Below are 19,045 nucleotides of genomic sequence, written 5' to 3'. Positions count from 1 at the left end.
GTTGAGCTATCGGACCAGGTTTTTACTGGGCCAGAGGAAACAGGCATGTGGCCCAGGTTTAGACTGGATGGATCTACCTCAGCCCTGAAAACCTCTCTGACCGATGTCAGTATCTCAGTCTTTACTCGGTTTACGTGGGCTCTGATTGGCTCGGTGTCTGGATGGATGGATGACGATGGGCGGATCCTGAAGTCGTCCTTTATCTCGCTGAAATCGTCTCTGGCAGAAGCGACAAGGCTAAATTTAACAGACAAAGAAGCCTTAAGCAGAGGGTTGTTTGTTGACGTGGGCTCGGTGAGCTCAGGTTCCTACTGGTCTGATGTTTCCGAAGCTCTGCAGCTTCATGTGTGAAGAATAAACGACTGTTGGCTGGTCGGACTGAGTCAGAAATAGTTTTGGACGTGTTGAAGTTTAAAAAGTTGGAGGTGTTTTCAGCCTCTGGTGATCCAGCAGCTCCAGCCAAACCAGACCGGCCTGTAATTGTTGGTGTTGTTGTCCTGAATGTTGGAGTATTTTTATCTCCTGTGTGAGAAAACTGTCACGTACACAAACACATTCTGAGGAACCATCAACCTGAGCTCTCCTCTGATTGGCTGACTGACCTGCTGTTACGGATGAATTCAAATCTATAAAATGTGCTGTTATTTTTCAGAAAGGCTGAATATTAATGATTATCTTACAAACAATCTATTTTTATCACGTGACGGCTCTTTGCTGTCACTGCTGAGTCACACAGCAGGAAACGGACCAGCATCTTTAATGAGGCGTGAAGATAAACGGAGTCCTGATGATTCTGTGAATCCACTTTAGTTTTCAGCGGATGGTGAAAGCAGTTTGTACCTTTTTAAGGCTCATTTCTCATTTTACGTTCAAGTTCAAAACTCCAGAAAATATAAATTGCTTTGGAATTCCAACCCTCCGAAGAGAAAATGAGACATTCTAGCTGAAGCTGAATGAGGTTTAAAGCTCCGAGCTGCAGAACTTCATCACACAGAGGAACACTCGGCGTGTAACGTCATTCATCCATACGGACCAGGTGCATGCTGGGAGACCTTCAGACAGGTCGCTGGTCCCTGAGACACCTGAGCTGGACGAGCAGGTGAAAGCTCAGCCCCACCTCCTCTGTTTGATTGGTAGACGAGTGTAACCAGTAAAACAGGTCAGAGGTGAGCGCTGCGTGGGGGTCGGAGGTCAGGGGTCAGCTGGTTGACGTGGAATCTTTACTGAGCCTGGTGCTGATTAAAGACCTTCTCTGTGAAGCCGCTCCGGTGTTCCTGCTACGGGAGGCCGTGGGCAGGAATGTTCAAACACGAAAAAGGATTTTCAGACTTTATTTCTCCTTTCAAATTTTTTCCAGCGATTTCTAATCTCTGCTTTTCCAGATTTATGGACTTGGAGCAGTTTTTTCTCTGAGATGGGTCACATGACCGATCTGTTTCTGCTCATTAACCTAGTTTGAATAAAACTTTATGGTGAGAAGTGAATGGCAAAAATAATAATCAGCTGCTGTTGTTCATATTTTAACATCTGAATTTTAGTCATAAACTGTTGAAGGTCCTGGACCCATCAGGTGGATGGTGGGTCCAAGTGGGCGGGGCTTAGGCTGCGGCTAACCCTAACCCTAACCAGGACGTGTTTAGCCTAGCTTAGCGTTAACAGTCCGTGTCCCCTGATCCGGTCTGGACTCTGTAGATCCACGTGTTTGAGTTTAAGATCAGTCACGTGCATCACGTGTCTAATCTGCTGAATGCAGGTGTGACATTAACTGGCGGCGCTGCATCAGGTCTTTAACACCTCCTTACCTTTTTACTGCCATGAAGGTGATTTTTGTCCACGTCCTCCGTCTCCCTCAGACTCATACAGACCTAATGCCCGCTTTAAATTTGGGGTTTTGTGTTAGTAGAAATCGTCGTTGTTTCATTGTCTTCTACACACGTGGACGCACTTAAACAGTGATGATGGCGGTGGTTGTGCCTGGTGTTTCCACAGCTCTTTATGTGTCCTGTGTGCAGGGGGCCCCTGCGGGCGGCGGGCCCTCATTATGAAGCTGTTTAAAGCGCTCAGATCAGGCTGGCACCTGCTTCTCATTGGAAAGTGCACGATAAAGTCTGCCGCCTTTGATCTTCACACAAAGGTCGTTAAACAGAGCTCTTGTTCAGCTCCATCATGTTTTCCTTCAGCGGCGACGGATTCGGTTACAGCGTGCACACGTGTTGGTGCTGTTAGCCTGTTAGCTAACGGCTACCTGCAGCTACTGAAGGAGAAATTTTACTTCCTGTCGTCAAAGAAACTGAAAGAATATTCATATTTTTACTTTTTACTTTGGAATTAAGAGCCTTAAACCTTCATGCTATCTGCTGACCATCAGGGGGCAACTCCACTGGCCGTACTGAAGTCTATGGGAAAAGGTCCAGGTCGCTAAGCAATGGGAACAGTTGGGGTGGGAGCAGCCAATGACATGACATGAAGCAACAATCTGTCTCTTTCCGATCGGCCCTCCTGGTGTACAGAGGCCACAAAGGACCAGAGCGTTGTAGACCAGGTCCTCTGAATCAGGAGCGGGTGAGTCTCGGGCTCGATTCCGGACTCTTTTGTGCATTTCACTCCACTTCTCTCTGTCCCACTTCCTGTCTCTCAGGAAATAAAGGTGTTCCCATCCACTGAGGAAAAGATTCGACCTTTGATGGATTCTCAAAGATCACATGACTTCAATCAGATCTTTGAGCTTCAGCTGAACAGAACCGGAACTGAATCTTTGTTAGAGCTGAACACACCGACCCATCCTGAAGACGATGGTAAACTAGACAGAGAAGCTGTAACTTGCTGTGATGTCACAGCTCTGAAGGGGCTGATGGGAACTGAACCTGAGTGATGGGACCTCAGTGGATCAGGGGAATGGGGGGCTCTGTGTGTGTCTGTGTGTGTACCGCATGTGGGTGGCAGGTTGTGTGTTTTACAGTTTTCAAGTGCTTTACTTTCAGCTTTTCTTTAAAGCTGAGGGCTCAGTGGGGGGGGGGGGGGGGGGGGGTCTCCAATAAAACCAAACCAAAGCATCTTGAACAGATTGTACAGGAGCTCTGGACGAGGTCTTATGTTCAGGTACAGGAACCTGGAGATCCTGGACCAGACGGAACCGGTCAAAGCGCTGCTGTAATGACAGCTCATCCTGCCAGCCCATCCCATAATTTCCCTCCTGATGTCCTCACCTTCCCTCCCTCCTCTCAGCTGCAGATTAGTCTGTTAGTTTGTTTCCACAAACAGTTTGTGGTCTGGACCACATCGGACCACCATGGACACTCTGAAGAGCTGCCTTAAACCCTCCACTGGCCAGGCTGTCTCCTCCTGCTCCTTATATTGAAGTCTATGGGAAAATGTCCCTCCTCCTCCTGATGCATTTCTGGTCTCAGTCTGAAAACCAACATGCTGTTCATTTTATTCATTTTCGAGCCAACGGGTGAAGACCTGACAGCGTCCTCTGAAGTCAGATGATTCAGCTTCACTTTTTGTTTTAAAACTTTATTTCACTCAGAGGAATCAGTCAGGTTGTTTCATCTGGATGTTGAATCAGGTTGAAGGTCACATTGACTGAGGGCCAAAGGCCATCCTGCAGCTCACAGGACATTTAACTCCTCCCCTCCCTTCCTCCTCCCTCCAGCAGCCGCTGATCTCAGGCTCTGGAGGGAAACTCTTCAGTCCAGCAGTCTGTGAGTCTGACTGATGTATTTAAAGATGAGGGACTTCTCTCCGGAGGCCTTGTTACTTTCTTTTGCACATTTTTGTTTCCTCTGCAGTTTTGTGAAGGAGGCTCGCGCTCAGGATGCAGCCGGTGATGGTGATGCGCTCCGGCGGGGGTTGACATGGCAACATAACGGTCAGGTCTTCAGCATCCTGAGCCGCGGGGCTCAGTACCGGCCGTCCGGAAGGAGGCAGACCGGCTCGCAGAGCCGGGGCGGCCCGGTGGTCGTGGTCAGCGGCGGTAACAACACGGTTCCGGCCGCCTCCCGCGGTCCGCTGCGAGTCCCCGCGTCCAGCGGCGCTGCGCAATTACGCGCCATGACGCGTCAGCAGCAGCAGCAGCGGCCCGCCGGGGGGGACGGAGACTCTGTCCCGGTGAGACGGGAGGACATGATGGTCGGAGACGATCCGTACAACCCCTACAAGGCCTCCAACTATTATCCCTACTATAACTACTACAACTCCTACTACAGACCCAGACCCAGGACGCACCCCCGGCACGGCTACGGGACCAGCTACCACCAGCACGGTACGACCCCCCGCCTCATCTCCACCCATCCTCCAGTAGATCAGCAATCATTTCGCATTAAGGTCATAAGACAAAGCAGAAAAGTAGAAAAACACCAAACTCGTTAAATTTGATGAAAGTGATGAAAACAGTTAAACTAAAGTTCACCAAAATGTTCTAAAGCTGTGAAACCCTAACAGGACCGGCTATAAACCTGGACCTGGACTCTGGTCTGAGGAGTCTTAAACTATTCTATCTACTGACCATCAGAAGGATTCCACTGGTCAGATGTTATTGAAGTCTATAGGAAAATGTCCCTCCTCCTCATTGAGAAAATAAATCCTGACATCATTTTTTAAAAGATGCTCACATCATCAGGAGTAAAACAGAGCAGAAAGCAGGAGATGGATCGGGGGCGGGGCTAAAGAAGTGCATGGATCAGAAGCATTAAAAAGCTTTCAAATTCTGGATGTTATGATGATACGTTGCTCTATGAGCAGACCAGGTCCACGGAGGGATCCGCCCCCTGACCCAGAGTCCAGGTCTGGGTGTAAAGACACGCCATGACAGGGACTGGTGTGTCCTTCGTCCTCTTTCAAACCTACTGTGTCTTCATCGCAGGTCTCCCAGATCTGGTTCCTGACCCCTACTACATCCAGCTCGCCACCTACGTCCAAAGGATGCCCATGTACAACCTTCGCTGTGCAGCTGAAGAGAACTGTCTGGCCTCGTAAGACAACGATGATGGGAAAAAAAATCAAGAAAGAACCTCATCGTCTCCACCTGATATCTGTCTCTGTTTGTTCTGGTCCAGGTCTGCCAGTTATTCTCAGGACTACGACACCCGAGTCCTCCTGAGGTTCCCTCAGAGGGTGAAGAACCAGGGGACAGCTGACTTCCTGCCCAGTAAACCTCGATACGCCTGGGAGTGGCACAGCTGCCACAAGTATGTGGCTACTGAGTGCTAATGTTAGCGTGTTAGCACCGAGGACGGGGCGGTTTCATGGATTCATGTCTCTGTCTCAGTCATTTCCACAGCATGGACGAGTTCAGCCTGTACGAGCTGCTGGACGCCCAGACGGAGACACAGGTCGCCGAGGGACACAAGGCCAGCTTCTGTCTGGAGGACACGTCCTGTGACCCCGGATATTACCGCCGCTTCGCCTGCACCTCCCACACTCAGGTACAAACATCAGCTCCAGCAGACTGTTAACGCAATGGAAGGGTGTCCATTCTCATCCTCCATCTTTGATAGTGATGTCTAGAGTCACGTCTCTCCATCGGACGCTCCTATTGGCTCCGCTGGGTGATGTCACGGCCAATCAGAGTGTCTCCTTCAGAGTCCTAGCTGTCAACGTCTTTGGTTGTTTTTATCTGTGTGTGTGTGTGTGTGTGTGCAGGGTTTGAGTCCAGGTTGTTACGACACCTACAACGCTGACATCGACTGTCAGTGGATCGACATCACCGATGTCTCACCAGGAAAATACATCCTCAAGGTTCAGTAGTAAAGATTTTGTGTTTCCATGGTAACGGTTGATTTCTCATTCACTTCCATTAATTTTGGATATTTTAGAAGTGCAGGTCTGTCTTCATTAGTCTTTATTTTCCTTGTAACACACTTCTAAAACTCACCGGAGCACCAAATGTTGGCTAGTCGGCTACGAGAAATAGTTCCATAAAATGCTCAATTTATTTGAGCATAAACAGGAATAAACTGCACAGCTGAGGTGAAGTATGTAAAAATGATGTGTTGAATTTGTCAGGTGACGGTGAATCCCAGGCAGCAGGTCCCAGAGTCCAACTTCAACAACAACGTCGTCCGCTGCGACGTCCAGTACACTGGCACCGCGGCCCACGTCTCCGGCTGCACCACAACATCGTAAGAAACCTCCCCTCAAACGTTTTCAAACTCTTTTTAATGTATGTGTCATTTAGACATTTTATGTTTTCAAATGAAACCAATCAATGCTTTCTATCAGTGATTGATAGTGTTTGTTTCTTCCACTGGCAGCCACTGAGCCTGAAGTGAGCACAGACGGGCGGAGACAGGAGTGAATATTAACGACGGAGTTTGTTTACACGTGACTCTAATGCTTCAATCATAACCCGATTCAAGAAAATAAAAAATAAAAATGAATTAAAAAACTCCACCACAGCGCTCTCTGTATTCACCATATTCATCAGCTGGTTTGTTCATTTTCTCTTTACTTTGCAGATTTTATTTGATAGTTAGCTAGCTTAGTTTAGTTGGCTTATTTTGAGCAAGTCTGCTCGATAAGTGGAATAAACACACCCAGGGTCCAAGGTCAAAGGTCACAGGGAACAGGAGAACATCATGATGGAAAGAAGCAACTTTGATTTTAGAACTTTAACAAGCTGACAACACCACCTGATCACAACAATGGCTCTGATGGAAACAAACTTTTACACATGTCCTCTCCCTTCTTTCATTTTAATTTAAAGTGTTCATTTTCACAGTTTTGCTGCATTTCCGTGATCTGACACAACAGTTTGTGGTTTGTGTTTTTTGTTTTTGTGTCATTTCACTCAGTGCTGTAAAAACTAAATCTTTGCCTTTTGGTACTAAATTTGTCACTTTGTCCTGCAACTGAATTGAGGCTGCTGTTTGTCAGATGTTCAAACTGACGTGTGTATTTGTTTCTGTGGGTCGACACTGCAGTGTGTTTACCTGCAGAGCTGTGTGTGTGTATATAAATACACAAGTCTCATATTATAAACCTGCTTTACTGCTTATCATCACATTAATAAAGATTGCTTGAGTGTAAACGTTGTTTCTAGTTTCAATTGATGCTCCATTTAGAGGGAAATAGACCAGGAAGGAGGGGATGGAAAGGGGGCGGGGCTATTGGGTGACTTGAGTCAGCCTTCGTCACTGATGGCTGACAGCTTTATTTTATTTATTTATTTATTTATTTTGTTGCTCTCAGGTAAATATCAGGTAACTGAGGTTGAACTAAACTACTCTGGAGCTCAAACTGCTGACCAATCAGATCTCTGGACAGATCTACAGGAGCCTGATTGGGACAAACCAGATTTAAAAGAAATAAAGAGCATTTAACGGCTCAGTGGATTCACTGTGCCGGTCCAGACCTTGGGCCCAGCAGGACCAGGACCAGGTCGCCTGTTTGAATCACCAGTTAAAGCAGTGACAGCATCAGATGGGCCTCTGGGTGGCGCTGTTGCCTTTAACAACCTCACTGAGTGATTCTATTAATATGGAAACATTTACAGCTTCTGTTTCTCTGCCTCACAAAATTGAAGTTATATAACTGAAGGATTCCAGAGAACCTGCTGACGAAGTGTTCACATGTTCCTGCAGTCTAATAAATGTCATTTACAGATTAGTTTGGGTTAACCAGAGCACAAACTCACACAAACCACAGACTTCCTGTGATTATTATTGTTGGAGATGTTGTAGGGATTTAAATCTCTTTAATCAAAAATGTAAGTCAGTTTAGCTCCATTAATAAAACATTTGAAACTCAGAATGGGCAGCAAAGACATATAGAAATATTTTAAGAATATTAAAACACCTTTTGATGCTTCTCTATGAAATTATACTTGATTTAAATTTATTACTATATGAGCATACAGTGTCTGACTAGATGTCCCTCCTCCAACACATTTTAAGTTCCAAATATTATTTATTTACTTTTGTGACTGTCATCATTCTCATTCATAATCACTGGTGGTTTGAAATAATCTAAAATGAGATGAAAGATTATGATCAGACTTGAGAAACAGCCGAGTTTTTATTGTAGTTTTTATTCTAAGGATAACGGACCGAGCTCCACCTCCTCAGAGATGTTCTCTGGAGAAGATGGATGCTCCTCCGAAGATATGGAGTCAATAAATTATCAATGTAGGCTCAATCATATTCTAAACTGATTGATTACAGATCAATAATCTGCTAATCATAAAACCACAGTGCAGCAGAAGGTAATCTTAAATTAACGCTGAGCAGATAAGAAAAAGGTAGAAATCATTTATTAGTGTACCCTTTTCCTCATCATTTTTCATTTCGGATTATTTATTTGCTCTTTTATATTTAAAAGTAAACAGAATTTTATTTTATTTTATTTCAATTATTTATTATAATTGGATTTTAAATTGGGTCAACGGTTGCTCATGTATTTATTCTGTGTTCTTTTTTGGGGGGGGGCTTCACACTATCATCACCATAGTTCCTATTTTATTTTACTCTTCATGTGGCATCTTGATATTGTAATAACATTGAATTAATTTGTTCCTCTGAGCTGAATTTATCCCTGAAGATGAATTCTGACGTTTGTGTTTGAAGCCAGCAGAAGCAGACGGGACACACGGAGTGAGTCCTCGTCCCGGTCCAGGATCTTTGGGTCCATATGTCAAAGTCTTTGTGCTTCTGAAGACTTCGAGGCGACAGACGGAGAAAAAACAGCTGGATCAGGATTCCTGCTAGCGGCTCCGCTAGCTGCTCCATCCCCGCAGACAGTCTCTTCTCGGCCCGCCGACCTCCGACAAGGTACCGTAACCTTTACAGACCCGGCCCCGAACCCAGCAGGACCCGGGTCGGTTTGACCTGAGTGCTTGTGTTCCGACCCGTTTTTCCAGCCGGGCTAACGGTAGCTGCGGTGTTAGCTTCAGGGAGCTAACTGGGCTAGTTAGCCTCCTGCTGCTAACTGAGCAGCTAAATCAGATGAATCCGATTAAAACATCTTATTTTTCATCCGAAAACTCTGAAACAAGGAGCTTCTTTCCTCCATTCGCTGTCAAACTCATTTAATTTGAAGCTCTCAAACAGCAATCAGCTCCACGTTGCTCAGAAATCAGATTTGAACTCACTCCCTTTCAGTTTGTTGGTGTTTCTGTTTCCTAACATTTAGAGTCCGTCCATTTCTGCCATCAAAACACAAAGAAAAGGTTCATCATCTGGGGAAACAAACCCCAAATGAACGGCTGAGATCCACCTGAATCTGTTTGGACTGCTCCAAATGAATGAATGAATGAGAGTTTGACTTCATGTTGGAACTTTGGAGAATAAAACAGAAATGAACCGATTGACTCATTAACAAAATTCAGTTTTGATATTTTTGTGTATTATGCTCATTTTGACAGTTAAAGCCAGCAGGTGGTTGGCAGTGAAAGCTTTTTCAGTTTAACATAATGTGAACAAAGCAGAAGGTTTCCCACCATCATATTTATATAACAGAAACCCTCAAGGGCTGATTTTCTCTTGTCACTTGCATTTAACGCTAAAATGAACTCATGAAGTTGGACCAAAAATTGTAGAAAATGATAAAGGTCAGTGAAAAGATCTCCAGCTTTAAAGAGTTTGAATCTGCTTGATTGGGACCGGTTGGGTCCAGGACCTTAGAGATGCTGCGTGCCGTCCCTGATCTCTGTGGTTGTGGGACAACAACCAGCTCCAGCACTTAGATGTCTATTTTTACAGCAGTGGGACAATCAGGACTCAGTTGATCCATCGGATGGTTTCTGACGGGCCTGTTTGGTTTCACCTGAAAGGGAAACCACAGTCCAGTTCACCCTCTGGATATGTGATCACAGTGTACAAAGAGAAATCTCCTTGCCTTGTTTCTTGTCTCAGGCCCAAAGGAACATTTGGCCTCTTTGATTGTTTTTGGATTCTGGACTCGTCAGCTGTTCATGTAAACACAGCCCTGACGTCCTCGTCCCGATCCAGTCTTATATTTTCGATGGTTTTAGGAGTAAACTGTTGTTATCAAGGATGTTGTTAGGCCATGACTGTTTCTCAAAGCTGCAATCAGAGGTTTTTATTTTGACTGGTTTTAGTTCTGTGGTTCCTCCCACACGGTCTGAAAACAGCTCAGTCTAACACTGAAGTTTGTGAGGAATTTACTTCAGGTCCATATTTTATATTAATGCCTATATCTTTTCTGAATCTCCCATATTTAAAGAGTTAAAGGTCGATGCTTTAACTTCTCCAGTCTTTAACTTTGAAGGGTTAATCTCCATTAGAAGACATATTTGTAGTTTTAAGAACCAGAAACCACCTCAGTGTAGTTTTTCATCTTCTCTCACTGGCTTTCTAGGAACTAAAGGTCAGGTACCCAATCAGAAGAGAGCCTCTGATCCTCTCCTCTGATTGGGTGACTGTTTCCTGTGTGATCTATTCAAAATATTTAGATAGATTTCAGGTAAAACGTTCAGTAAAATTAGATCCTGCGAGATTGGATGAATGCTTGGGGGCGGGGCTTAGGGCTGAGACTGCTTTGTTGTGACATCACAAAATTACAGAAGTCCCGGTCCTGCTTTTAAGGCCCAGTTTATGAATCCAGGCTGTGAGAGTTTCTCAGTGGACTGAGACCTCTGATAATTTCACTGGATGAATATCGAACGTAGGCCTGAGTCAGAGAGCAGGTCTCCCTTCAGTATGGACCTTTAAACCTCTAGACCTGACAGCTGTATTAAATCCAGATTGCGTGCGGCCTCTTTAACACTTAATTCACTTTAAAACTTTCTCTGAGCTCTGGTCAGTCCTGATTGTTCTGCTGTTTGATGCCTTTGATCACAGCAGTTCAGGCAGTTTGTGCCGTCGCCAGTTTGAGTCTCAAACGGTTTAAAACTTGCAGAAAAAAAGATTTGACTTGATTCAAACTGCATGTTTTATTTGTCCAACCTCTGCTGGCTGCTTGGAGGGAAAGTGGCCTCTTTTATTTCCACAGTTTCTTCCTGATTCCCAGAGCTGCACTTCGTTTGCTTAGTCAGAAAAAGCCGAACAATAACAAAACGCACCAACAAACACGTTTTCACCAGAGCTGGACTCAGTTTCCTGCAGCTACTTCCTGTGTTTTATTCTTGCTGATCATATCAGGAAAATGTTAAAACCCAAACAATTTAACTTTAAGATGCTGGGATGTGGCGAGAACAGATGATTCTGGTGTTTACTGTGTGCCCATTGAAGTGTGTTGTCAGCCTCAGAAAGATGTTTTCACGTGCAGCAGGTTGTGAGGCTGATGATGTGGTGTGAAGATGGAGGCTCCTGAATACCTGGACCTGGACGAGATCGACTTCTCTGATGATTCAGTGGTCAGTAGTGTTGCTCACAGCTAAATGAAGACACACACCAACACACAAAGTGGTGATAGAAAAACACATCAGGATACATGAATATTTGACTCTTTGCCCATTTTTTAAATAGCCGGTTGCAAAGTTTGTCTTGCAACAAATCCTTTGGTTTGTTATGCTCAGTTTTTGTAGTGAACAACAAGGATAAGGCTTTCATTGTGAGTCAAACTGCAGCTTCCAATAAATCTGAATCAACACCTCTAAAAAAAAAACAACGGCCAAGACCTGAAGTTTTACAGAAACTGGATTAGTTTTAGTTCTCTGTATAAAACTGGAAGCTGAGCGTTTAATTACACAGCTGTTAGCTAACTGCTGCTGCAATTAACTCATGTCTAAATATAACTGCCCTGCTGAGCTGCAGAGCTGCAGCCATCTAACGTCTCCCCCTCGTCCTTCAGTATTCTGTGACCTCTCTGAAGAGCATCCCCGAGCTGTCCAGGAGGACCGACGGTCAGTCCGAGGAGAGACCAGGTACCGAAGGGTTCTGTATCTGTTCAGCTGAAACCGGGTAGCTGATTCTCTTTCACAATTCATTTCTGGCTGCCTGTTTTCCTTCTGCAGCTCCGGCCATCAACTGGAGTCGTGGTGTCTCCTCCCACAGTGGCGGGGGCATCAAACCCACGGGGCTCGCCGAGGTCCACAGTAAATTCCGGCCGGTGAAGAGGGTGTCGCCTCTCAAACATCAACCAGAGACAACCGACTCAGACTCTGATGGGAAAGTCCAGAGTCAGGGTCAGGGTCTGGGAGAGGCGGGGGAGGGTGGTAAAGAAGACTCCAGCACTGACAAGCCAAGTCATGCCTCTAGCTCCTCCGACGGGCCGGGAGGGAAGGGGAAGGGCGGCGGTGGCGGTGGCGGTGTCGGAGGGAACAACCCTCAGGCTCTCTTCGGGGAGCTGGAGCACTATGACCTGGACATGGATGAGATCCTGGATGTGCCCTACATCAAGTCCAGCCAGCAGATGTCAACATTGCCTCGCGTCCCCCACGACAAGCGCTCGGTGACTGGGAACAACTTGGGCGGGGGCACGCTGGAGAGGAATCGGGGCAGCGGGCTGAAGAGCTCTGCTTTATCCCACAACGAGCCTCTGAGTCTGGGGAACAGCAGCTCACAGACTCAGGTACTGAGCACCTCAGCCCCCCCTCCCAAACGGTCACAGGAACCTAATAGCTTGACTTGCCTTTCAGAATAAATGCATGAACTGCTTAAGATGTGTAAAATGTGGCTCCGTGTAACTGTCCCTCTGTGCAGTACTGTGTTCTGTCTCCGGTGAAGTGGTCTGACCTGAGGAAGTCCAAGTCTATGGACCCAGACCTGCACCACCTTCACCGCTCCGCTGCTGGAGGAGCTTACCAGCCGGAGCTGCACTCCTCTGGACTCCTCAGCTGCTCGTCCTCCCTCTCTTCTTTCTCTGACACAGGTGAGTCACCTTTCCTTCATCTCTGTTTGTTCTTATTCTGAAACCGCCACACCATTGGAAGGTTTGATTTGAGGTCACATGACCTGTTTTGACGTCCAGACAAGCTGCTGTCTGCGCGGGTTTATCCGGACTCCCAGACCCAGAGGCCCATTGTGGAGCCTCCAGGGGGCCCTGGGCTGATGTTCTCCCTGCCTGGGTGCAGCGTGGGCAGGCAGGACGGCTCCAAGCCCTGGGTTTCTGGTCCAGGAGGAGGAGGGGCCGGGGGTGGCGGTGGCGGTGGAATGAGGGGGTTTGGAGGAGGAGCAGGTCCGGAGCTTGACGAGGAGACGAAGAGGAACCAGAACATCATCAACATCGTGAGGGAGGGACAGATCTCACTGCTGGTGAGGGAGGGGCCATCAGTGGGGGAGGGCAATCCACGCTCTGACCAATCAAAGAGCACGAGGAGCAGAGCAGACACACAAACCACATCTAATGTTTTATCCTCCTGTCTCCTCCTCCACCGCCTGTCCAACTACTCTTCCTCTTCCTCCTTTCTCCTCCTTGTCCTCTTTGTGTTATCTTACTCTCTATCTTACCCGACCCTCCTTGCCCTTCTTGCCCCCCTTCTCCTTTCCCTCTTCCCCCAGCCTCACCTGGCAGCAGATAACCTGGAGCTGATCAGAGACGAGGATGGGAACAACCTGCTGCACATATCGGCGTCTCAGGGTCACGCTGACTGTCTGCAGCACCTCACCTCCCTGATGGGGGAGGATGGCCTCAATGAACGCAACAACCAGCAGCTCACCCCAGCAGGCCTGGGGGTCAAGGTGTGTGTCTGCTGCCTGACCTCTCTCAGAAATCTGCTTAATTTCCTCCTTCCTGCACGTGACCAGTCAGCAAGGCCTCTGATTGGCTGTTGACAGCTGGTCAGTGAGGTCATGCCCTTCATAAGATGACGGCTTTTGATCGGAGGATGTTAACTTCTGAATCAGCTCCGCTGGCAGCAGCAGGATGTTTAAAATAATGTGTTCCTGGAATCAGCCTGAGGAAAATGAATCTGGTGCTGTTTTGTAGAAACCAGGATTCAGATTGGCTGCCAGACAGGAAGTGTGTTATCTAGAGACAAGCTGGGCAGCTGTGCTGATTCTTGATTGGCCCTTATCAACAAGATTCTGGTTTATTTACTCAGATTAACAGGATGAGAGATTTCCAACTCTCTCTCTCTGTGTGTGTGTGTGTGTGTGTGTGTGTGTGTGTGTGTTTTCAGAACGGACATCTGGAGTGTGTGAGGTGGATGGTCAGTGAGACGGAGGCCATTGCAGAGCTGAGCTGCACCAGGGAGCATCCCAGTCTGATCCACTATGCAGCCCGTTATGGACAGGTAACGCACGCACACACATTTCCTACAGAAATGGTGATGGTGTTGTGCGACTGGAACGCCGCCTTGTGTCTGTGTGTCTCCAGGAGAAGGTTTTGCTCTGGTTGCTACAGTTCATGCAGGAACAGGCGATCTCTCTGGACGAGGTCGACCAGAATGGGAACACAGCGGTCCACGTGGCTGCTCAGTATGGACACCTCACCTGTATACAGGTGTGTACTACGGCCCTTCACTGAGCTGACGGCCCCCTCCCTCAGGAAGATGTTATCAGCCACACCAACATTAACGTAGATTTGTTGTGTGTGTGTGAGATTAAGACCAAGTGATGGTTTCATTCTCTGTGTGCATCTCCAGACTCTGGTGGAGTACGGCTCTAACGTGACGGTCCAGAACCAGCAGGGGGAGCGGTCTTCACAGAGCGCTGAGCGACAGGGACACACTACCTGCGCCAGATACCTGGTCGTCGTGGAAACATGCATGTCCTTGGCCTCGCAGGTCGTTAAACTCACCAAGCAGCTGAATGAGTGAGTTCTAATAATCTAATGTCTCTGTCAGCCACATTGTGGGCCAGAGGTCAAAGGTCACCTGACACTTGTCTGGCCATCACACTGTTTGGACCAGAACACCTTCAGATGCTGTGAGATTAACTTTAGTGGCATTTGACCTTCGAGGCCCAAAATCTGAGCTCTAAGTCGATCTACGTTTATTTAAATGAACATTTTCACAATAAAACAGAATCTTATTTGGTCGGATCTGGATTATTCTGAGATCAGATCTTTCATTCATTGTGTTTTTTGTCACACAGGCAGGCAACAGAGCGGATGGCTCTGCAGAAACAGCTGCAGAGGCTGGTGGACCCCAACAAGGCAGAGGGAACGCCGTCCCGGTCACCAAGGTAACAAACACACAGGTTCACTGTTCCTGATCTACCTAATCTGCTCTGATCTGATCTCTTTAACCACTGACCTACTTGATCCTACTGACCTAACAGCTGACTTTTATTTACCCGCCTGCTCACCTGATTTTGTGTAGTAGTTGTACTAATGTGAAGCAGCAGAGTTAACATGTTGAGATCTAAAAGTAAAATTTCTGTCTCCCTCTCTGGACTCCAGCTCCCATCAGCCCTCGGTGGAGGCGTGGCCAGAGATGATGCTGACAGCGGAGGGAACTCCAGGTGATGGTCATTGGTTGGTTCGTCAGGGAGGGGTGGGTCAGGACTCTGTGCTCAGGCAGCTGCTGGGGAAGGACGTGTCGGAAACACTGTGTCCCAGAGAAAGGCTGCCTCTGTCGGGCGGCCTGAGCAGAGAGGGCCCCTGTGGCCCCGGGGGCCGCAGGACAGGGCTGGTGGAGAGGAGAGAGCTCAAACTAGCAAGACTCAAGCAAATCATGCAGCGATCTCTCAGTGAGTCGGATTCAGATGGTTATCCACCAGAGGAAGGAAAGAACCAAGGAGCTGCCTCCTCCAACACTCGACCTGAGAGGCCGTCCCACCTGCTCATCACAGAGGAGGACCCGGTGTCAAACCACCTTCAGTTGATGATGAAGAAGCACCTGCCCTCCTCTTCCTCTTCAGCTGAGAAGAAGCAGGCATTTTCTCTCAGCGGGTCAAAGTCGGTGGATGGCGTTGGTTATAACCCCTCCCCCACCTCCAGTGACCCTGAGGCCACAGATGGAAAAACACCAGACGCTTCCAGTGAACTGCACGATGCCGCCAATGGCCAGAAAGTCGCCACCAGCCCTAAGAGCGCCTTGAAGTCCCCTTCGTCTCGCAGGAAGACATCCCAAAACCTCAAACTGAGGGTCACCTTCGATGAGCAGGTCCACAAGAGCTCCAATCAGGAGGCAGAGCCAGCCAAAGGGCATCATGGGAAGGAGAGAACTCCAACAGGAAGCTCAGAAAGCAAGCGTCCGTTTGGGACGTTCCGCTCAATCATGGAGACGCTGAGTGGAAACACAAATCACAGCAACAACAACAACAACAACAACAACAGCAGCAGCAGCAGCAGCAGCAGCAGCAGCAGCAGCAGCAGCAGCGGTGGCAGTCAGTCAGGTTCTGCGGTCAAACTGCCCGCTGGTCAGAACTCACCTGGCAGGAAGTCGGACAGTAAAAGCAGCCCAGGAGGAGCCAAGAGCAAGAGCAGAACCAGTAATGTTTAAACCGCCAGTGCCTACTGAGGATTGGGAGCACATGACCAGCAGACTGGGAGTTTTCTATCAGCCTGACCGACCACTTCCTGTCCACGCCATAAACCATAAAAACCACAAAACCACCACAGGAGACATCGACAAACGTAGACGGAGTACCTTCACGTGTTTACTTCTTCAGCTGTGTGCCAGGTCGGAGGCCGCATCCTTTTCCTGGGCAAACAATCCTATCCCATGATTCAGTGGGCTCATGTAATGAAAGAAAACATTCAGCTGGGATGAGCGGTTTGAATAATGACGGATGGGTCTTTGTTTAAAAAAAAGAAAATTATTTGTTTTCAAGCTTGCTGGAAAATGGGAGCAGAATGAAAATCCTCCGTAGACCAGATCTCAGTTCAGTTCGGCGTTCTGGTCTGCGGTGGTTCCTTAACTGGGACACGACTGGACGAAGTGGAGGGAAACTACAGCAGCAGAACAGAACACGACAGATGAGGCCAAAGTTTCATCTTCAGAGGTGGATACAGTCACATCGGCTGCTTACAGGCTGACCAGCACGTTTACACCCCAACGTCCAGCTCCATCTGTCCTCACTGGACCAACACAGATTATTTGAGATAATCCTAATTTAAATTGAATCACAACAGTCTGTCAGATTGGGAAAACTTTTTATCAAACTGTCTTTCAGTCCAGCTGGTGTTCCGCTCATGTTTCTGATGTTCGACAGGATGTAACGCTCTTATTTTGTTAAAACGTACAGGAATCACTGCAGGGTGAAGAGGAAGAGCCTGTGGAGACTGAAGGATTTGGTTTTTATGTGTGTGCTTGTGCTAATCAGCATCCTGCAGAAACCTCACATCTCCATTACACAGTCAATCGTGCGACTGTATGTCGGATTATGAAACATTCCCAGAATTCAGAGCGACGTGTGTCACTGTTCTCTGATCAACACTAAAGATGAACTGATGATTAATTAGTATTTATGTTTATGCACAGTTATATGGCTTGAAATAGTTTTAAATGTGGTTATAATCATGCACGTGGACAACGTGCACCAGCACAACAAATACTATAAAACCACTGTATATAAACAGTATTTAATTTGTTGTTTTTAACCTTATATTCCTCACCTTTTATTTCCAGTGTTATTATCTATGCAGTATTTTTGGCATGAAGTAGTCGTAGTAGTGTGACGTGTCTTTGAGACGGGGAGGTTAAAGGAAGCACCTTCTGCAGGTGAAGAGGGAGAAGCTGAGCTTTGAGCTGGTCGTTCTTCTGCAGAGGTTTGATGGCTGAAATCTGAGCAGTCGATACGAACCGTCCTGCAGGAGGCAGACCGGACAGTTTCTGAAGCTGCTCTGCCGTCACCATCTTGGCAGGGCCTGACTCCGCCCCTAACTCCTAGATAATCCAAAAATTGGCAAAGAGGGTGGAGCTGAGACTCTGGCCATATGGAGCCTCCTCAGTGCCCCCTTGTGGCCACAGTCTTCATTACACCCAGTCAGGGGCTCTGTGGGTGATGCTGGAGAAAAGGTCAAAGGTCACTAAAGTCATGACTACGAGCAAACTGAAGCTCCTTCGTGTCTGTTTTAGCACATGACTGAAGGTAGAAACCGTCTGGATCAGAGCCTCCACACTCTGAGTCAGGCCTGGTTCTGGTTCTGGTTCTGGTCCTCTGAGATGATTCAGCAGTCAAACATGTTTCTAATGTTTTTGTATCTGAGCTCTGTTGGTTCTCGTTTTATTTTGGCGACTCAAATGAATCTGGTGTCGTTCCAAACAGAGCTGAGGAAGGAAAGTCATGATAATCACATTAAAACTTCACTGTTCTTTTGTTTTATATGCCTGATTACAGGAAGCACTTTTTTTCCTCTGTAAGATCAGATTTGTTTTGGGAACACTTCACTGAAATATAAAGTGTTGATTTCTTTGGGCAGACACACACGGAGAGTAAACAACAGTAATAAATAACTTCAGTTAAACTAGAAAACTTCCCCGTCAGACCAGCAAAACAAAGTGGGAGCTGAAACTTTCTTCAGATAATTGTTGTTCTCTGATTGTTTTTGAAATGCAGTTTATTTTTATTACAAGTGTCTTCATCATAACGCCCCCTTAAGGATGGTCGTGGGGTTACCATGGTGACACAAGACAAAGTGAACTACCTTTTGTTGTCTTTTTTTTTTATGAATGAGTTGTTCAGATGGACGGTGACGCTGCATCGATTCAGATGTTTACTGCAACAAAAAAAAAGATGATAAAATAAAGACAATATCCGTGAATGTTGATCTGAGTTTGTTCTTTTATTTATTTTCAACGAGTGGAGGAAAAAAACGTTTCCTCGTGTCTACATGATGGTGGTGTCAAATATGAGCTGAGGAGGAGAGAGGCGCTACAGTCCAGCTCGGAACGTTTCTCCCATTTCTTGGACTTTCAAAGTTTGAAGGAAACTTCTGGATCATCAGAAACACTCTGCTGGGTTGAGCACCCTGAATTCTCCGTGTCAGATTTGAGAAGGTTCTGGAAAAATCTTCAGAGCTTTTGGTCCAACATCACACCCTGATGGACTGAAATCTGGAGATGATTGATCTGATCCTGCAGAAGTCGTGGAGTGGAGTCTGTCAAAGTCAAATCAAGTCTTCTGTAAACCTCAGTTACAGCTTGTTTTTATTTCAGACTGTTGTCGACCTTTCTCCTCTGACCTCTGACCTCCGGTGTAAACAGGTCATTTTCCTGCTCACTGGATGTTTTCTCTTTGTTGGAGACGGCTGTCTG

At 47.0% G+C, this 19,045-nt stretch overlaps 2 protein-coding genes across 3 annotated transcripts; both read left to right on the top strand.

Annotated features, from left to right (window-relative positions):
• Positions 1-3,724: 3,724 nt before the first annotated feature.
• Positions 3,725-6,998, top strand: lox (lysyl oxidase). The gene is made up of 7 exons (XM_029510738.1): positions 3,725-4,264; positions 4,865-4,973; positions 5,058-5,189; positions 5,270-5,426; positions 5,644-5,739; positions 6,007-6,122; positions 6,255-6,998. The coding sequence occupies exons 1-7, from the start codon at positions 3,730-3,732 to the stop codon at positions 6,259-6,261; spliced, it is 1,152 nt and encodes a 383-aa protein (XP_029366598.1). The 5' UTR covers positions 3,725-3,729; the 3' UTR covers positions 6,262-6,998.
• A 1,657-nt stretch (positions 6,999-8,655) lies between these two features.
• On the top strand, positions 8,656-18,544 carry sncaip (synuclein, alpha interacting protein). 2 transcript variants are annotated; one of them, XM_029510202.1, is made up of 12 exons: positions 8,656-8,768; positions 11,230-11,314; positions 11,752-11,824; positions 11,915-12,471; positions 12,603-12,771; positions 12,871-13,154; positions 13,401-13,580; positions 14,021-14,134; positions 14,218-14,343; positions 14,486-14,655; positions 14,937-15,026; positions 15,244-18,544. In XM_029510202.1, exons 2-12 carry the CDS (start codon positions 11,258-11,260, stop codon positions 16,286-16,288), a joined length of 2,865 nt encoding a protein of 954 aa, XP_029366062.1. In that variant the 5' UTR covers positions 8,656-8,768; positions 11,230-11,257; the 3' UTR covers positions 16,289-18,544. The 2 variants fall into 2 exon arrangements, with proteins under 2 accessions (XP_029366062.1, XP_029366061.1); XM_029510201.1 differs by having other exon boundaries at positions 8,674-8,768; positions 11,227-11,314.
• The last annotated feature ends 501 nt before the right edge of the window (positions 18,545-19,045 follow it).

This window comes from Echeneis naucrates, chromosome 9 (genome assembly GCF_900963305.1).
Source record: "Echeneis naucrates chromosome 9, fEcheNa1.1, whole genome shotgun sequence".
Taxonomy (NCBI): Eukaryota; Metazoa; Chordata; class Actinopteri; order Carangiformes; family Echeneidae; genus Echeneis; species Echeneis naucrates.
Note: the sequence above shows the minus strand (reverse complement) of the source record. Positions and strands in the feature narration are given on the sequence as shown.

Coding starts and splice junctions, on each gene's coding strand:
- lox (XM_029510738.1), top strand. CDS start 3,730: ATGAGGGACTTCTCTCCGGAGGCCTTGTTACTTTCTTTTGCACATTTT. Junction 5,190..5,269: donor GAGTGGCACAGCTGCCACAA/GTATGTGGCTAC, acceptor TCTCTGTCTCAG/TCATTTCCACAGCATGGACG. Junction 5,740..6,006: donor CAGGAAAATACATCCTCAAG/GTTCAGTAGTAA, acceptor TGAATTTGTCAG/GTGACGGTGAATCCCAGGCA.
- sncaip (XM_029510202.1), top strand. CDS start 11,258: ATGGAGGCTCCTGAATACCTGGACCTGGACGAGATCGACTTCTCTGAT. Junction 14,135..14,217: donor ATGCAGCCCGTTATGGACAG/GTAACGCACGCA, acceptor GTGTGTCTCCAG/GAGAAGGTTTTGCTCTGGTT. Junction 14,656..14,936: donor CTCACCAAGCAGCTGAATGA/GTGAGTTCTAAT, acceptor TTTGTCACACAG/GCAGGCAACAGAGCGGATGG.